General features: G+C 36.0%; 1 protein-coding gene across 2 annotated transcripts in view; it reads right to left on the reverse strand.

Annotated features, from left to right (window-relative positions):
- Nucleotides 1–7,858: 7,858 nt before the first annotated feature.
- The window catches only part of NAA15 (N-alpha-acetyltransferase 15, NatA auxiliary subunit), an 83,603-nt gene continuing 70,538 nt past the window's right edge, over nucleotides 7,859–20,923 (reverse strand). The window contains exons 17-20 of one of the 2 annotated variants that reach the window (XM_026018451.2): nucleotides 19,952–20,050; nucleotides 13,631–13,774; nucleotides 12,225–12,322; nucleotides 7,859–10,301 (exon numbers count right to left, since the gene is read on the reverse strand). In XM_026018451.2, coding sequence (XP_025874236.1) covers nucleotides 10,101–10,301; nucleotides 12,225–12,322; nucleotides 13,631–13,774; nucleotides 19,952–20,050 — 542 coding nt within the window. In that variant the 3' untranslated portion in view covers nucleotides 7,859–10,100. Of the gene's footprint in view, nucleotides 10,302–12,224; nucleotides 12,323–13,630; nucleotides 13,778–19,951; nucleotides 20,051–20,923 lie in introns of both variants that reach the window. The other variant, XM_026018450.2, reaches the window with a different exon arrangement.

Consider the following 20,923-nt stretch of genomic DNA (forward strand, 5'->3'; position numbering starts at 1 on the left):
ACTGTATAACGAAGTAGAGAAGATGGTCAAGGGAATGGGTTGAAATGGCCTTGGAACTGTGATACTTAGGTATTTGACAGAGCATCCACATGAATGTTGAAATCTCCTAGAAAATGATAAAACAGAGATTTGAAGGGTTAACATGATCCAGATACAAAGACAAGAAAGGCTGGCAATCTCTGATAATCAGTCCATCTATACCATACAGCTTTTTGCCACTTTACTAATGGCATCTTATCCACTGGAGTGGTTTCTTTTTCAGGACACTGTATTTCACTTGAGGGATACAGGGATGGTAGTTCTAATTCCTGGAATTGGTAAATGATCTCAAACATGTATCTTCACCATCTTAAAGGTGCACTTCCTCACTGCAAAAGGAAATCCAAAAGCCAGCACAACAGGGGTTTATGGAAAAAAAAAAAAAAAAGAAAGTTTGAAACATAAAGCACTGTCAGCATGATGTCATATGTATATCAAAAGGGATAAACAAATACTGTATAAAAATGCATAGTTTAGAAATACTCATATTTCATTCCAACAATTCTTTCTTCTAAGGGAGTTCTAAATAGCATAAGGCTTTTAACTTCATAATAGCTGAGTAGAACAGTAGGATCCAGGAACACACCATATATAGTCTAGTTTGCCTTGAAACAAAAAACCTGGGTTTAAGTTCCTGCTCTAACATCTACAAGTCTGTAACCTGAACTCCTAAGTCAGCACTTGCACTACTACTAGCTGGGTACCCTTTAGCATGTCATTCAACATCTCTGAGACATGAATCTTCATCTCTAAAGAAGGGATAATAGCTACATAGGAGTAATTACAAAGGGTAATTAATATTTTAGACATTATTGGATCCACTTTTCCACCTGAAAAATTATGTCACATATCCTGGTGATCTTCCCTTCATTTTCTCATTCTTGGCAAATCAGAAAAACGCCATTTTTAGATTTTTAAGGAATCTCTACACCCAATGTGAGGCTCGAACTCACAACCCCAAGATCAAGAGTTGCATGCTCCACTGAATGAGCTGACCAGGCACCCCTGTAAATCTTTACTTTAAATGAATATATCCATAAACCACACAGGATTTACATTAATACATGAAATACGTCATTTAACTTGCCTTTTTTTTTTAATCACCACAGTTTTGGAAAGTAATTCTTGATCCACTTAATGCTGGCTTATTCATTTTAATTGTACAGCATTCCATTAAATGAATATAGCACACCTTATCCATTCTTATGTCACAGACACTTTGTTTCCAAATTTCATTATTATAAACAATGCTGTGACGAACATTCTTGCATGTCCCTCTGGCAAATAGGTAGGATGTTTACAGGGTATATATATGTGTGTGTGTGTGTATGTGTGTGTGTGTGTGTGTATCCTAGTGGAATTGCTGGTTCATAGGGGTATGCACGTTTAATTTTAGTAAATGAATATTGCCAAATTACCCTCATACCAATTAATACTCCCAAAGACGGTACCTGAGAGTTCCTATGTTGTTTTTCAACATCCTTGCCAATATTTGATATTCAGACTTCTAAAATGTTACCAGCTCGACAAGAATTATAATACTTTGATTTTGACCCTGTTGTTCCTAATCATTGAAAAACTTAAAAAAAAAAAACAAAAAACTTTGACTCCCCAACATTATAATTGTCTAACTTTTTAACTATTATTCTTGGTCTCTTTTGCTAGCTTCTCTTCCCCTAGCCACTTACCTTGGCAAGTGCAAGTCATCTTTGTTTATTCACTTTTGAGCAGTCTTATCCAGGCTACACTACTCACAACTAATTCTTCAAAATCTACAAGTCACCTCTCTCCTAAATTTCAGACCCATATGCCCAGTGGCCTAATCTTATGGGATTTACATGTCCTATAAACACCTAAAATTCATTCTGAAAAGACTCTGCTTTTCCCAATTTCTTCTTCCCAACTCTGTTTAATGATACTGTCAAAGACAAAGTGTTTCACGCCCAAACCCTGGATGTCATTAACTTTTACTTCTCCATGCACTATCCTCTCCCCTCCCAACAAGTCAGCTAATCTAGGTCCTACCTTCTTAACATCTCTAGTATCTTGCTCTCCTCCCTATACTTACTACTGTGTTTGTCTTCACCACTTCTTCCCAGAGGTTATATCGATCAGAAGCAAGCACTTTGGAGATAAACCCACCTGGGGTTAAATGCAGATTTTTATCACTTATAAACTGTGCGACCATGAGCAAATTATGATCCTCAAGTTTTCTGTTAAATGGAAACGATATCTACGTCGTATGGACTCTTCAAGGATTAAATAAACTATCAAATGGAAAGTGCTCACTACATTGCCTGGCACACAGAAAGAGCTCAGTGGTAGCTCTTCATTAGCTCAACTTGAGTCTTGTGATTAGTTTCAGTGCCTCCAATCTTGCTCCCCACCTTCACGATCACATTGCTAGCAAAATTCTCTCACCTTTCTCTACTTCTTCATAGCTATCCTCTGTCTACACATAACCAAACCCAGTCTTAGTAAGTCATCTAACAACTTTAATCTGAGCCCCAGCCTCATTTCCTAGATCCTCTTCTCAGTACTTTACATAGTCCCTGAATACATATTTCATGTATCTGTGCCTTTATGTACATACTACCTGTCTAGGACACTGGTCTCTTATCTCTCCAAGCTCTAGTGAACATTCTGTTTAGCATTTCCTAGTTTATCCCAAAATAAATGAAGACCATCTCTAGGCATTTATAAATTACTGCTGCACTCATTTCTTAATTTGTCTGTCTCGTTTACTAGCCTGTAAAAAATGTGGAAGCAAGGACTAGGTCATCTATTCCTAATATGAAACACAGTCCCTGGGGCGCAGTAGGTACTCATTAATTACTAGATGGATAAAAGGGAGGGTATTAGGACTGGCCTAATTCCACATCTTCTAAGTAACTTTAAACTGTAGCATCAAGCAATCTGTCGTTTGCTAACATGAGTAAAGTTTCCATGAATGTCAAAATGATCATGGAGGATGGAGGCATTACAGGTTGTTTTCTCTGATGTGAGAAAAAGCAAAACAATGTAAAGTTCTCACAAGTGTAAAGTAAAATACTAGGGAAAAAATTAAAAATTGAGCTATTAATATCTAGAAAATTATAAGCTATTTCCTGAATATGCTGGCCCAATGTACTGCAGTCAACAAATAAGGATAACCAAGTCAAATACTTACAAATAGAAAGAACAGGGGTACCTGGGTGGCTCAGTTGGTTCATCTGAATTCAGCTCAAGTCAAGATCCTGGAATCCTGGGATAGAGTCCCATGACAGGCTCCCTGCTCGGTGAAGAGTCTGCCTCTCCCTCTGTTCTTTACACCCACCCACCCAGCAACCTCGTCTTCTCACTCAAATAAATAAAAATCCTTAAAAACCAAAACAAAAAAGAAAATCTTTTTTGCAAATATTTGTATTTATAATGAATGCTTACTATGTGCCAGGCCCTGTGGTAATCACTTTCTATACAGTATATACATTACTTAATCCTTCCAACAACTATGAACTAGAAATTATCTTGCCTAAGGCACCTGAGCCAGGCATTAAACCTAATTCTATCTGACCTAAAAGCTTATGCATCAAGTACATCACACTATTGTACCAAGCCACAAAGTTGGCATTTAATCACAAGGTTCAGATAAAAGTAACTAACACATAAGGCTAGATAGACTTCTATGTGAAGAGATAAGGCAATTTAGACTTTCCAGTTTGCAAAAGTGAGGGAAGATCATCCAACTCTATTCACTCAAAAATGGCAAAGAGCAGTATCAAAATCAGACTCGTTTATTAAATCCTTCAACCAGCCAAGAACAAGCTAGACAGAATTGAGGATTGTCTATAAAACAATTCCTATTAAAGAAAAACACTAGATTGGATAGATTTGGGATACCAACCCAGAATGTTATTTCAACAGATCTCACAACGCAGGTTTTAGTTTGATATAAGATTGTGTATTATGTAAATCTCCTTTCCAGGTTATACACGAAGAGGCCAACATTTAGCTTTGAATCCTGTCTGTCCAAGAATCATGGTTCCTTTCACATCTGAGATTTGTAACAATAATCCATTTATGTAAAATGTAGTCCTTTAGGGAGAAAAAACATGTATATGATTGAGGGTTAGGTATGTATGGATTTCTAGCACTCATTCTTTTAAAAGTCAGACTCCATGCTTTGCTTTGGTACCCATCCACTCAAAATCTATCTATCTATGGCAATTTTTAAAAAATATTTTATTTATTCATTTATTTGTTCAGACACACACACACAGAGGGGCAGAGACACAGGCAGAGGGAGAAGCAGGCTCCATGCAGGGAGCCCAACGTGGGACTTGACCCCAGGACCCAGGATCACACCCCGGGCTGAAGGCAGCGCTAAACCGCTGAGCCACCCGGGCTGCCCATATCCATGGCAATTTTACTTTAAAAGTTGCTTTAATTGAGACAAGTTACCATGACATCCAACAAAACTATGATTTTTTTTTTCCCCTTTGAATACCAGGGATTCAATTCTCTTTGAATACTACTCATGTAGTATAGTAGCAGCGACTTACATAGAGAAAGGCATGGACTTTCAAAGTTCAAACATAAGTTCTTCCCCTTAATGTAAGATAGGGGTAAGTTAATCTTTTTGTACTTACAGTTACCTGCTTCTTTTAATCTAAGGAAAAAACTCAATACTATAAAGCATTTTTAAAATTCATCAAGGACAATGGGCCTCAACTTTGGATGCATCCTAAAACCACTGGGGATTGAGGGGAGGGGAGATAATGACCCATGCCCAGGCCTGACTCCAAATCATTCTCTCAGTAGGCAGGCCCAGGCATTGAGGGTTGTTTGTTTCTTAAACAGCTCCCCTGGAATTCTAATAAACAAACAGGGTTAAGTTTATGACTTGAAAGGATTCAGTTGCCTATCCTAAGTAAAGACCAACTGTGGACCACAGCTGCTGGTTGTGATGAACACTAGCTGTAGGTCATGTGTCTAGAAATAACCACTGCAGACTCTACCCCGGTGTCTCCTTACTTGTAATCACTTAAAGTAGAGATAATAGGCTAGAGCAAACAGAGCTTTCTAGGGAGGTGGTTGGTGTGTGTGTTACCCATCCCCTCAAACTGAAAGATGAAAAGCAACTAATGAATGACAGTCAGAGAATGACAGTCTCTGTAGTATTCCACTAGATGTGATGTTACCTGGGTGGCTGGTTGCTAAAGACATGAAGGATGAGTAGATTCACTGCCAACTTATGCGACAATGAACAGGAAACTGAAAAAGTTAGAGGATGGTCCTCCAGTCATCTGCTTCCTACAACGCCAGTCACAATCATTCCATTGACAAACTATAGGGAAAAAACAAAAATTAGATGTGAGTAATGTATTCAACATAAGTAAAATATAATGGACCTGTGGTACTTTGAGGAAATTCTTCAAGACCAACAAAGAGGCAAAAGATGAACACTAATACTCTAAATCAGATCTAAGCAAACTATGCTAATAGTAAACAATGCTGAGTACATGTTCTCAATACTTCTATTACTGTTATTAATGCATAATTTTTTATTAAGTTAATGAAGGGAAGAATTAGTATTTTGTATTCCATAGTTCAAACTTAAGCATTTGGGAGATGTTATTTACTTCTTTAAATGGTTCCTTTTTCATTTTTAAAGATATCAATCAGCAGTCTGACTACTTGAAAATAGTTTGAAAGATGAAAAGTGGAGCTAATTTAAGTATTCATAAGTAATGAAGAAACACCAGTGTTTTGGAACAACACTTTAGAAAACCCAGCACCTATCTCAACTGTGATGAAACATCAAGCACTAGGCAATGGACCTGATACACTTGCAGATAAAAGTAAACGAGTGGCAGATTCATAAGAGCTCGTTAGGAAACTACAGTGGACTAGAAAAATAACAGAAAGGTGTGGATAAAGGCTTCTTGTTAAGACAATGCACAAGTAACCAGATATAGAAGGCAAATGTAATTCTCAGCTGAAAGCAAGCCATGGGGCCCAAATCATATTCCCCAAATCTCTTTGCTCTTCTGTTTCTAAATGAGATACTTTGTACTTATTGAGACCAAGTTGATTTAGCAACACCAGAATCTTTATGTATCACCAGAAAATTTTCATCACATTCATCAAGATCACTTTTTCAATTAAAAATTGTACCACTTGTGTGAAATAATACAGATGTTAAAATAGGCACAAGGCCTAATATAAAAAAATGTTAGGAACTCCATTACAGTCTTCCTTAGATTGCCATGTATCAACTTTACTTTTGCTACAAGCCACCTTGAAATAAAGTCTGTATTGTTTTTGGCACCTAGAACTCCATAGAAAGCATTCAACATTAAGATTGCAAGCTTGTATACCATTGGCAATTTATAAAAGTTCTAACTTAAACAGTATCATTTTTTTTCTTCTGGTTACAATCAGAAGATGGTGTCATTTCAAAGGCAACTGGATAAACTGAGGCTGGAAACCCTGAAGACCCACTTTCTACCACACACTGCTCCCTATCCTGCCCATCTTTGTATCATAAAAGGAGTAGTCTTTTTTTTTTTAAAGAGTAGGTCTTGATGGAGGTAGCAGTGTTAATTCAGCTGTAAAACCTACAGTATGTAACCGATACTCTTCTGCTTCACTGAAATGAGCCCTTTCTCCAAAACCTCCTGCACGCTATCAAAACTTAATATCCACCCTGTAGATTGCATACTAAAAGGTGAAAGTGCAATTCAATAAGGAACAATAGTCTTTTCCAAAAATGTTTTATTGCTACAAGTAGTGATATTTCTAGTCATCAAAATCGGAACACAACTTACGGTTTCGGCTCCCTATGGGGCAATACAGCCATTTCATGTGACTTTGTTTTTTAATTTAGGTTTGGCAGTGGATTCAACAAAGTTTAGATAGTAGCTGAATGGAATCAAGAAACCTTGCCTGTAACTTAAAGTGGAGCAGGAGCTAGAACAGGAGACTGCCTACCATCTGACAGGTCAGTCTTTCTTTGAACTCTCAAGAATTATTTAAAAATTTAAGGCTAGTAATTACTCAGACAAGTATACAGGTATAAGAAAATTTAACACTTCACTTTTTACCTTTTCCCAAACAGATGCTACACATGGCAACTGGAATATTCCTAAAAAATTGTGCAGGAGAGAGACTTCCCTGAATTTATCACCACCTACCTGAAACTAAACCACACTCTTCTGGCTTCTTCTTACAATCACAGCTTTCATTTCGTAGCTCTAACAGCAACACACCATGGGGTACAAACATCACTGGAAAACAAGGTCCTGATAAAACCCACAGAAAAGCTGTTCACTAATATTGGGACTACTTTTAGCCATGCTATTATAGATCACGCTTTATTTTTGTGCATAATAAATACAGAAAAATGTTGAAAATGCATGACTCAACTATCTAATTAAAGCTGAGTAAACTAACCTAGTCAGATTTTAATTTTTAAATGAGAAATGACAAGAGTAGTAAATATAAAGAAAAACAAAAATAACTTTACTTTCCTATGTTAATACAGGTCAAGGGACCCTTTCTTCTGAAAAGGGTTGATAACACCAGTTCTCAGCAATAAACATAAGGCACTTGTTTAGAATACAACATCACTGCATTTTTCCCCCCACTTGTTTTTCTAACCCTGTTTTCCCCCACAGTATCATTTGGAATTAATAGAGTGAATGAGGCAAATGTGAGATGATCCAGTTGATACTACTCAGAGCAAGACAGTACAGTACAATGTTTTAGGGGTGCTGTCTGGACATAAAATGAACCCTTTCAAGGTCCTCTGACACCAGACAATGTATCCACTATCAAGTAAACCTGAAAGAAAATAAAATATTTATTCAATAGTTCCAGTAAAATTGGGTCAGAGTACAATATACACGTTAGGAATTTATCTCCTCACGGGTGGCATCCGCATCAAGAGTTCTGAATATTTATGAATTTTCATTCTAAGACAATCTACATCATTTGAACATCATCAAGACAAATATATGAATTTCATTTCAATATACAGTAGAGTTTGAACATAATTCACACACACTCCCCCTATTATATGGCTGGTGCCTCCTCCCAACACCTCAGCAGTGGCAGAGGTAGCACTAGTGTTCTTTCCCAACAATGAGAACTTCAGTTGCCACTCATAGGAGAAGTTGAAAAAGTTTTTTTTTGTTTTTTTGTTTTTTTGCCATCTGTTAAGATGTTCCTGAGACAGGGCCAGTTAAGAAAACATGACAAAGCACTGGAGTTCAGTTTGTACTTCTCTTTACATCACTAAATCGTTAGACTGGGACGCAGAATGCAGGTCACGTACTATGAAAAGTTGAGTTTAGCACAACTGTTCAATCAGTAGAAGGATAAGGTCTCCTGAAAATTCCCTTTAGAATGTATTTCCTATAAACTAAAAGTACCACAAAAGGTCAATTATATATACAATTGACTAATTTACTTAATTTACTCAGATCTTGCAAATGCAATGAGAATACTGAGCCTGAGGCCAGTTCTCAGTAGCTAGGTTTAACATTTTAAGGCTCATATTATCTCCATCAAAATTGCAGTTTTCAGTTTTCCTTAAAAATTATGAGTTAGGAACTACATTCATAGTACCTGCCACCATCCTAGCCCTCAATGAAATCTTAATGCAGGAGGAGCAGGACACCTACACCTGCATTATGGAGTTCCCCTGACATCGGCACTCAGCCCATTCTCAATGCTCCCATCTGAACTAGTTTATAGCACATTACATTGCCTCTGGCTTGCACCTCTGTTTCCACCTGTGTATTTTCACAGAAGCCCAACACAGATTAGTTGAAATATTCACACAACTGTTTTTCAAAACAATTTATTGCATCATATTTGGTACCTTATGTTTGACAACAAAAAGGAAATTACATCTGTAACTGCAGGAAAAAGAAGCTGGTCTGTTATTGAAAAAAAAATCTTGGGCCCTTTAAAAATTACAAAGTCTTGGGCTTGCCTGAAACAACTGAGCAAGAAATATATTCTTAGAAATGTAGGGCTTCAAGTATTACAAACCTGTGACACTGTGGAAAAATTCCAGAGGTATCTAAACTGCAGCACTTTTTTTTCTGCATAACGTGAACAAGGCCTGCTGAGGTTTTTAACTATTAGTCTCTTGATCAGTCATAGAATGGTAGTCAGGAGTTCTGCTCTTTAACTTCAAGCCATGGTAGATTTTCTTTTTTTCACTCTTGGGTGAAAAAATTCATGCGTGCTAATTAGTTGGTGCCACATCACAGTGCATTTGGTTCTTGCATTACAGTTTTAACAAGTTTGGCCAAAACAATGCTGAAAGGTTTGCATTGCTATTTTAGTTCTTCAAGTTTTAGTTAAAATTGAGATTGTTCCAACTGGTTCCTTCAGTTAAAAACTGTGGTACAAGAACACCAAACTGATCATGTACAGTGAATTTTGGAAACACAACAAGCGTATTGAACACCCTCTAGGTTTCTTATAATTCTGCTTGGTATCTATATGTCCCAGCTCTACAACATCAAGCATCTGTTGTAGGTTTCTCTGTCAATAGTGATTCACATTGCATACTTCCTATGGTCAGAATCAACCCCGTAACAAAATCAGTCAGATGCTAAAGCCCCAACAACTCTTTGTGCTCAGTGAAAGAATCCAGTGCTAAAACAGCGTTTATGCTGTCTGAGATATAGTAAAATCTCACAAGACAAATTTTAAAGTAATATTTCTGCCACACACCTGCTTTGTTAGCTGTAACAGCCTCCAGATTTTATATAAATTAGTTAAAAAACATGGGTGGGTAGGTAGGAATAGAATAAGGTATCTTTTTTTAATCCCTCAATTTTAGCAGCTTTTAATTTTTTAAGAAACTGAACCTATATCCTGTAATATGTTAGATATTTTATATATACTTTTTCAGCAGGATAAAAAACGTAAAACACTATTTGAAGGCAAGAACATTTACTCTTCTCATTCTGTGTAAGTTAGAGCAATGCAGCAGGTGCGTGACAAAAATATTATACACTAGATATGGTCCAAAGTCATTCCATTTGCTTGTTTAATGATGTTCAAATTTCATTGGCCAGTTCTTCAGTTTCTGCAGAACTATCTCCATTAACTGTGATCTTCATATCCTCTTCATATCCAGGAGGCATGAAAGCCAAAGCATAAGGGAAAAGCTTATGACAATTTGCTCTATAAACTTCAGCAGCTTCTTTACAGTCTCCTAGGCTACCATCACACAAGGCTTCTAATACCTCCATACATGTCTAAAGAAAGAGAAAAGGTCATGTTAGAACTTGTCCAAAAAGAAGTTTTTACTATGAATTCATTAGACATTTCATTATCCACAGATTTTCTAAACAAAAGGCATAGGTACCTATCTAAGATACACAAAAGCATTTTACTTCCACATATACATTCCACAATAATTACTTTCTTCAGATTTGCAGGGTTTATACAAAAGGATGAGTTATATATAAACAGGGCCAGGACAAATGTTGGGCAAACAAGGTGTGCAGGGTGCTACATTTAAAGACACATTCAGGGCAGCCCCGGTGGCGCAGCGGTGTAGTGCCGCCTGCAGCCCAGGGTGTGATCCTGGAGACCCGGGATTGAGTCCCACGTCGGGCTCCCTCCATGGAGCCTGTTTCTCCCTCTGCCTGGGTCTCTGCCTCTCTTTCTCTGTGTCTCTCATGAATAAATAAATAAAATCTTAAAAAAAAATGACACATTCACTCTCAGCAAGTGCTTGACCCCAGGCAGCAACCCTGCCTAAGCCCAGGCTGGCCCTGGGTATAAACGTCAAAATCTCCACGGTAGTGTCAGTTACTTAACTTAAATCTTTTATAGTTTTCTTTTTTAGAGGCTTAGAGACAGTTGGCAATATCAAACATTGCTTTTCATCCTTGTATTCAAATTGAAGGTTTGTCTACTAAGTGGAAAAGGAGGTCTCCTTATATGCAAGAAAAAAATCTGTTCATGCAAATTGATTAACTGTTTCAACCAAACCCCTTCGTGGATCTTTTTATATTTTACAGTGATTCACTTTGACTTGCATTTCTCATGTTTTCTTTCTTCATCTTCTCACTTGGAAAATATTATACAGTTGCAGTATATAGTACTCAACAAATTTTGCCAGTCTAGAAATGTTTTAATCTAAATGATGTATTAATTGACAATCAACAAGTCCAATGTTTCTTGAAGATATTTCCTTCATTTGCTACTAAACAAATATATCAGATGCTTTTTTTATATGGCTAATTATTACAGGAAATAGCGCTATGTCCTTTGTTTTTAGTCTAAACTAGAATACCTATATTGCAACACACCTATTTCTCTTTTACTCTATTTAATCTCATATTACAAGTTACAAAATGAGTGCTCTAATTTGATTCCTGGTACATACATGTTCAATATGTCAGAATCTTCAGAGGGGGAACCTGGGTGGTGCATAGTTAAGCAATTAACTCCTGGTTTCAGCCGAGGAAGTGATCTCAGAGTGGTGATAAAATGCTCTATGAGCAACTCAGCACAAGTCTGCTTAAGATTCTCTTCTCCCTCTGCCCCTCTCCACCCATCCTGCATATGCACATGCACACACTCACAGTACATAAATAAATCCTTAAAAAAAAATTCCTCACTGAAACCACTGCTTGCTCAAAAATGCACTGATATGGGGGCACCTGGGTGGCTCAGTCCTGATTTCAGCCCTGTTCACGATATCAGGGTGCTGAGATGGAGCAGTAAGCTGTGACGAGTCTGCTTGGGACTATCCCTCTGCCTCTGCCACTTGTGCATGCATGCACACATGCCCTCTTACTCTCGCTAAAATAATTATCTTTTAAAAATACACAGATATGAATGAAGTGAAATCTAAAATTAACTATGGAATATATATATTATTTTACTAAAATATATTTCTAGAAAAAAAATATTTTAAGTAACAGATGTGGAACTAGTTCTTGAATGGCAAATAGCCTGCTATGTATGTGTGCACACACACAGTCCTAAATAAACTTAAGGTAAGGTTAGGTTCTGATGTGGACTCATAACAGTTTGGAAATAGTATGCATAAATAACAAACAATTATTTAGTGAAAATTATTCTCTTTGTGAAGAGAAACAAAGTAGTCAGGTACTCTTTAATAGAGATTATGAAAAAAAAAAGGGTGATTATCAAAAACTCTTTACCTGGAGGTTTCTGTTAGTGAGGGATTCATCAAGTGTTGTTGCCAACTCTATAGCTCGCTTCTGACTAGAAGGATCTAAATAATATACCATTTTGGCAGCTAAATGAAAAGAAAAAAGAAAATTTATTTCAAAGTAAAACCAGCATCTGTTCTTCTATCCATTCAAACATAAGATGGAACATACATGTGCACATAGAGTGTGGTACTTAATCAGAAAAATGGGAATAGCCATTTGAAGCATTGTTTAAAAAAAAAAAAATCCTTGGCGTGTCTGGGTGGCTCAGTTGGTTAAGTGTCTGTCTTCGGCCCAGGTCATGATCCTGGGGTCCTGGATTGAGCCCTCCATGTTGGGCTTCTTGCTCAGTAGGGAGCCTGCTTCTTCCTCTTCTTCTGTTGTTCCCCCTGCTTGTGCCCTCTCTCTCTCTCTCAAATAAATAAAATCTTTAAAAAAAGAAAATCCTGAGATGACAGACTAAAAATAGCCTAACTAGAATTAAGGTAAAAAAAAAAAAAAAAAAAAAAAAAAAAACCTATGAAGAAGTATAAATATTCTAGTAATAGTTGTCTTTGTGTTCTGGGACCTTGGATAGTTGTCTTCTTTCTAAAGTTAACCATAGCAGTACACCTGGGTGGCTCAGTGGTTGAGCAATTGTCTGCGTTTAGCTCAGGGTATGATCAAGTCCCACATGCTTCTCCCTCTGCCTATGTCTCTGCCTCTCTCTCTGTCTCTCATGAATAAATAAATAAAATCTCTGAAATAAAATGAACATAATTTGGGGCTATGTGTAGGGATGGGGGGGGGGGGGGTATGGTTGTAGATACAGAACCCTGGTGGTATGACCAAAAAGCTGAAATCAGAATTCTACAAAGGCATACAAAAGCTGCTGGGCTTCTTAGCCAGGTATTCTAAAAGCATCCTACTAAAAAAAACACTACCCAAATGGTCCCATCAAGTTGACTTTGGACTGCTACCACAGATGCCTGCCTATGAAACAGTTTCAGGTGTTTTGCATTATCTAGTCCAAAGCATGAGAAATCTTACATAAGTATGAGAAACAGAAGATGATGGTCATATCTAAGTGAATTTTAAGAGCATGTTGAAGGGATAAAGAAAAAATAGAAACTTCCTCCCTCCTTCATTATATAGCTAAATGCAGTATGCCTGCTTTGTTGTAAAGCCTGTACTGAACCAGGAGAAACTACTGACCTTAATTTTGAGTAATAATTTTGTCTAAAAAATTGAAACATTTATAGGAAGTATATTTAAGCTGCCTGTTTTCCTAAGACTAAAACGTGAGATAATCACAATGACTCTTCCATGTGAAAAATGTGTAATCTCTCACTGATCCATTAAGGTAAAAACTGAAATTGTTTTAGAAGGCTAAGACAAAAAGAAAAAGTGATTACCTGATAATCTGTGTGGCAATGAATCAGAATTCCTTTTCAGAAAAGTTTCATTAAAATTCTTTGGATTCGTTGCTCCAAAAAGACGATTCATTTCTTGTTTTAATACTGTTCTAACTGTATCAGGTAAATCTTTACTTTCACACACTGCTGAACAAATTAAAAAGAAACTTAATTAGCAGTTAGATACTCTGATATTGTTTGCAGAAGTTAAAAAATAATCTACTTAAGGAGTCCAATGAAACAAAGCAATTAAATGTAAATACTAGATGAACCTACTTATAATTCAACACTTAAAAGAGCTTAGTATATAAATGTAAAGGATGTGTGTCAGCAGAATAATCATTTTCTAACGGCATTCAAAGGCATTTCACTGATAAATGATTCATTTCCAGAAAAAAAAAAAAAAAAAAAACAGAAAGCAAGATACATAATGAAACATATAGTTCTGTAGCCTTCTAAGGTCCTAGGAACTGCCCCCTTCAACTTTAAATCAAGTCTGTACAACAGGGGCTTTGATGACACCTACCTGATAAAAAATGTCATAGCATATGCAGTGCTGAAGACAAAAAAATTTTCCTTACCTTCTCCAGCTTCTGTACCCAAGTAAGGTATTACAAAATTTATCAATTTTAAAAGAAAACAATATTGACTTCATTGACCTATATTCGCAGGGGCTATGCAAACTGAGTTATCACTATATAATAAACTCCAAAGGACCACTGTAGTATTTTCCTTTAATGAATACACACTAGTAATCACATTCCCAGGCAATGGGATTTTGAGACGGAAAGACTGACCCCTACAACCTCACTGACTGAATATTAGTATGCTTTTCATTATTACTTTGGTATAGAGACAGAGTCTGAAGCTTTGAGCCAGACAGACCTGGGTATGGATCTAGGCTTGGACAAGTCAGAACCACTCTGAACTTATTTTTCCTCATCTGTAAAATTGAGAAGATACCCAACCTAAAAATATCACAGTAAGGAAAAGTTATATATGAAAGAGCTAATTATATAATAGCTAAATATATAATTCAATATAGTTCTTATTTTTGTCATAGATTGAAAACATATTTTCCTTATGGTTAGCAACTACGGTGGTCGCTTTCAAACATACTGATGAATATGTATCCTATATACATAATTATGTGAAGCAAAACTTGCACAGAACACTAACCCTAACTTTGTGCTACACATCCAAATATTTTCTACTCTATTCTATTTCTGCTTTAGATTTTCAAATGGTAGTGATGACTCACTAAACTGCTTTCATTATCTCACTAATGGATCACTACCTTAAGTTTAAAAAACACTGAACTCTTGAGTAGTAAACATCTGTATGAAACATTCTATATATAATTAATACCTGAATAACTGATTGATACGCCCTTTGTTGGTTAAATAACATTTCTTCTATCAGTCTATAGAATTGGGTGGTTCAATTAAATGAGGTTTTTTCTTTTTTTTCAATTCAATGAGTTATTAAAGAATTTAGCTTAACCTCCATTATGGCTGTACTTTCAACTTGGTTTTGGCAATTTATCAGTATTTGTTTTTCAGGGGAAGCAGGAGCACAGAGAGAACTTACAGAAAGGTTGGTAAAATAGATTACAGCCAATTACAATGAATATTATGTCAAAAAATCACAGGTTTTCCAAAAAATGTTATTTCCATGGGCCTTGTTGGTTTGTATGAAGTGCTTTTTAGAGACTATATGCAGGTGGGAAAATAACTGCATAGTCACATTATAGCTGCTTATAGGTGGAAGCTAAGCTTTTCATGTTTTCTATTACCCTCCTTAGATTAAAACAATCTTCCCAGAAAAATCAAAACTGCTTTAAAAAAAAAAAGCCCACAGAATTAAAAACATACATATATAACATAGACACACACATACTCGGGATGTATAAAGAGAAAATATAAAAATCCCAACTTCCATTAATAGCTATTTCCAAAAACATCTCCTCACTAAGTCACAAAATGTTTGAGGCTGACTCTACTTCCCTACATTATGTAGATTGGACCTGGAATTTCCAGGAAAACACTAACATAAAAAAAAAAAAAGTACGGCAGTAAAATTAGAATGCTGTATGGAATTCTATATAATGCAATTTTACCTATATCTTTAAGGAAAGAAGCAACCTCAAATGTCACAGATTTGTTAGATAGGCTTTTATTGCTGAAGACTAGTGGGCAGGGGGTAGGGGGAGGAATCAATCTAAAAATCCTTTGAAAAAAAATAAAATAAAAAAAATAAAAATCCTTTGAAAGTGATTAAAACTAGCAAAACACTATTGAGGTCTCAGAAAATAAAATATCCCAGACTACTTATCTTCTTTGCTATCTTCTGATACAATAATTAAGTCTTGTGAATCAAGGAAAAGTAATACTTGATTGAGGGAAGGGAAAAAAAATCTTTTCTATGAGGCTTTTGGATTTGAGTCTTTTGAGATCTTAAAATTAAAAATAATGTTTGGCGGACTGGGTGGCTCAGCAGTTAGTTGAGCATCTGCCTTCAGCTCAGGGCATGATCCTGGTCCAGGATCAAGTCCCACATTGGGCTCCCCATCAAGGAGCCTGCTTCTCCCTCTGCCTATGTCTCTGCCTCTGTTTCTCATTTATTTTTTTTTATTTTTTTTGTTTTTTTTTCTCATTTAAAAAATAAATAAATAAATAAATAAATAAATAAATAAATAAATAAATAGATAAATAAATAAAATGTTTGGTTAATGCTATTAGCTTTTTAGGAGATTGAATTAATTTGGTAATCATCAACGGTCAAAAGCCACATTGAAAAGGGGGCTGATTTTTAACCAAAAGAGTTACCCTGAGTTCCTAGAGTAGCTGGCATTTTTTAAATAATTTGAGTAGAGGGACGCTTGGGCGGCTCAGTGGTTAAGCATCTGTCTTCAGCCCAGGGCGTGATCCTGGAGTCCCGGGATCAAGTCCCGTGCTGGGCTCTCTGCATGAAGCCTGCTTCTCCCTCTGCCTGTGTCTCTGCCTCTGTGTGTGTGTGTGCGCACGCGCGTGTGTCATAAATAAATAAATAAATAAATAAATAAATAAATAAATAAATAAATAAAATATATTTAAGGAAAATTTAAAAGTAATAATTTGGGTAGAAAATGCTCATATTTGTGTGAGATAAAGACTACTTACTCACTACTGGGTTACAGCACAACCTATTAAGTGATTACCACTCAAAATGGCAAAATAGGTAGATGAGAGTATTAATGCAGTTTTTAGGAGGGAAATGCATAAATACAAAAGAAAAAGAACCTGCAGATAAGTGAGTTTGTACAAATGAGAGAGGAAAAGACATAAAATTTATTGTAGAACAATGTGACCAAACAGTGATTTTTAAAAGCATGTAAGGGAATAATAAAACAACTGAATACCTAAGCTCCTACCCTTTACTTAGCACTGAGGAGAAATGTAGTTTAAATTGCTCTAAGTCCTACAACTTAAAAAGAAAAAGTGAAAAACTTGAAAAGGGTACATACCAAATCATCCTCATAATTAAAAAGAGGAGGAGAAGCTGACCTATATAGCAATACTAATTACACTGGTAGTATAACAACATTCCCATTTGGAGGTTACTTGTAACCAGCTAAAATGAGTATTTACTTAGAGAAGTTTCTACAATAAAATAGGCACTGAAACATCATTTTCCCCCATACTTAACTAATATATTAAAGGAATCCTGGGACACCTGGGTGGCTCAGTGGTTGGGCATACCTGCCTTCAGCTCAGGTTGGGCATACCCTGCCTTCAGCTCAGGGTATTATTCTGGAGTCCTGGGATCGAGTCCCACATTGGGCTCCCTGCATGGAGCCTGCTTCTCTCTCTGCCTATGTCTCTGCTTCTCTCTGTGTCTCTCATGAATAAATAAAATCTTAAAATAAAGTAAAATAAAAAATAAAATGAAATAAAATTAATCCTGTGGGGTATAATCAAAGATGTTCCTAGTCTATGTTTCTATAGTTTCACAAATATTTTTATACAGTACACACCTGTTCTTAACAAAGGTAATAAGCTGTCTACTCAACTTCTTGAAGGCTTTTAAAAAAGAGTGCATCTTTATCACTCCAAATTATCACTGCTTTAACTGCCTAAATTTAGTCAAAATAAGAATTACTTTGTAAAAAAAAAAAAAAAAAGAATTACTTTGTAACTCTCTTCCTGAAAATGCTGTCAGTTAAACACGTGGAACAATGGCATAGTTTACGGGAACACTAAATAATTCTACTTTTACATCAGGATCATCCTGCCTTTGTTCTTCTGAAGTCCATGAGCATTTTAATTCCTGAAACAACTGTTCCAAGAAAACAGTCCTATGTTCATTAATCCACAATTACTGTAAGCAAATATATTTAGATAAGCCACTTTTAATTTCTATTTCAAAGTGAAATCTCTAAATCCATAATTATATTTATTATTTTACTGCCTTTTAGGAAAGAGTTGATTATACAAAATAAAGTGTGTGTTAAATTTTTTTTTTAATTTTTTATTTATTTATGATAGTCACACACAGAGAGAGAGAGAGAGGCAGAGACACAGGCAGAGGGAGAAGCAGGATCCGTGCACCGGGAGCCCGACATGGGACTCGATCCCGGGTCCCCAGGATCGCGCCCTGGGCCAAAGGCAGGCGCTAAACCGCTGTGCCACCCAGGGATCCCCGTGTGTGTGTTAATTTTAAAAATTGGTTAAATGCACTCCATCCTAACCAAGAATGTTTTTTTTTAAAGATTTTATTTATTTATTCATGAGATACATACACACACACACACACACACAGAGGCAGAGACACAGGCAGAGGGAGAAGCAGGTTCCATGCAGGGAGCCCGACGTGGGACTAGATCCCAGGACTACAGGATGACGCCCCGGGCCAAAGGTAGGCGCTAAACCGCTGAGCCACCCAGGGATTCTCCCCAAGAATGGATTTAAAACCATTACCTCTGGCCTTCATTTTCTGACTCGTGTTTTTTTTTTTTTTTTTTTTAAGATTTATTTATTTATTTGTGATCGTGAGAGAGAGAGAGAGAGAGAGAGAGAGAGAGAGAGAGAGGCAGAGACACAGGAGGAGGGAGAAGCAGGCTCCATGCCAGGAGCCTGATGTGGGACTTGATCCCGGGACTCCAGGATCGCACCCTGGGCCAAAGGCAGGCACTAAACCGCTGAGCCACCCAAGGATCCCCTGTGACTCATGATTTAAAAAAAAAAAATTTTTTTAATACAGTAAGAGAGACTGAAAGAAAATTTTTTAAATTTTCTCTACATAAAGCAATTCTATTTTCTATAAGGTGGTTATGCTATTTATTACTTCCAGAATTTAAGAAACTGAAAAACATCTCTATGATTCAGTGTCTATAACAAGAATCATATTTTTTTGACCAAGCATAAATATACATAAGATTTTACTTTTTCTTAGAAGTCAAAACAATGTTCTTAATCAGAATAATTTAGCATTTTTCAAAAGACTGATTGGGATGCCTGTTTTAATCTCATTATTTAGATATGTATGGATTCATATGTGGATGGGTATTTAGCAATACAATAGGTAATTGAACAGTATTTGCAGATTGTTCTATTAAGGATTCAATTTTCCCTCTCCAATCAACTTAAAAATCAAAACACTACTACCACTTCACTACAGAAGTACTTTAAAGTTCTTGTAGTAGAAATAAAGAACAATATTCAGACCTGAGCTCTCATTCCTGCTTCATTACTAATTATCTGTGTTACCTTGAATAAGTCATTTAATCTTTTAAGGTCCCAGATTTCTCAACTATAAAATGAAAAATAATTAGCATGAAATTCCACCTTTTAGACTCTTAAAATTCTGTAGTTCTACTTCACATTAAAAGTAATGATAATGGATCTTACTATGAAAATATTTGAAAAGTACAGTAATTGCCTTAAAGGAACAATGGCATAGCTTTTATATCTTTAAACATATATTTAGTAACAAAAATTTTAGCTAGTCAATTTCAAAGATTTTTCCATTTTGGAACAATTTACTAAAAAGCTTTACATAATAAGTATGATTTGAAATTTCAACTTACATGTAACTTTTTAGGAACAGAAAGAAAGGTGATTCTCAAGTATTTGAACTAAACAATTCTATATCAAAATGAAGTAACATTTCTAGCCTTAAAGAACTTCATCACAAAGAAACGAACCTTGCTTTTCCCCTTAGCTAATTTAATACAAAACAGCTTTTAAATGATTGAGTTTATGACAAACTTATATAGATCACTTATACAGTCACTATCAACTACTGTAATCAAATACTTAAGTAATGTAAAACAAAACATACCAGTACTAAAGAGTCGAATCATACACTCATGAAGCCAGGGATGACTAGAATCAATAGCAAATGCCCTCTTTACTGATTGTAGCATCAAAAGAAACTTTTCTATAAAAAGAAAAAGTAAGATATATTTTGATCATTTGATAAAATAAGCTGCCTCCTTTGGAGAACTAAGACCTTACAAATAGAGAAACTAATTTAGAGTCAATCACATCTGAACTGCAACATGAGTGAAGCAATTATGAAGTACAAAAAATTTAGATAGCATTCAACAGTATTTGAACTAATGCCATATAAACAAAATTTGAAGCCATTTTATTTCTTAACCTCCTTTAACCAAAATAAAGGGATTTCCTACACTACTTATAAAACTTCCTTGTTTACACTTGAAACTAGCTTCTTTCTTGAGTTTTGTGACATGTGAAATAGCATCCCTCCTACTTGACCGTCTTCTCCTAATCAATTCCTGGATCCTCTTCCTCCTTGAAAGGTCAGTGTTCACCAAGATTGTTTTCAGTGATTTCTAATATCTTTCTATACCATCCCCACAACTGTACCCCCATGTTTCGCAAGCCTCAGTAATATTTCCACCCACTGAATGGAAATTTCACCTGAGTACTCACTGTACTTTCAAGTCCCATCTATAAACACCTCTTTGTTAAGACTTCCCTAATTTGGTAGCATTCTCCAAATAACAAAATTCAAAACTCCAGACTCCTCTGATATTTCTTTTTCCTTTAATCTTTTTCCAAAACTCAGAAAGCTGAAAATACTGCCATACTTTGTTACTACCCACTTCACTCTACTACAGTGAATTCCAAATAGAACACAATCAAGAAGCCAATTGAAAGCAATTTAGATTGCCCTTCTCTACTTTAAACAGAACAGCTTTTTTATATATCAGGATTCCATTTTAAGAATATCTACTGTATGGGGATGGCTGGGTGGCTCAGTCGGTTAAGTGTCTGACTGTTGATT

The sequence above is a fragment of the Vulpes vulpes genome, chromosome 4, assembly GCF_048418805.1.
Source record: "Vulpes vulpes isolate BD-2025 chromosome 4, VulVul3, whole genome shotgun sequence".
In the NCBI taxonomy this organism is placed as follows: domain Eukaryota; kingdom Metazoa; phylum Chordata; class Mammalia; order Carnivora; family Canidae; genus Vulpes; species Vulpes vulpes.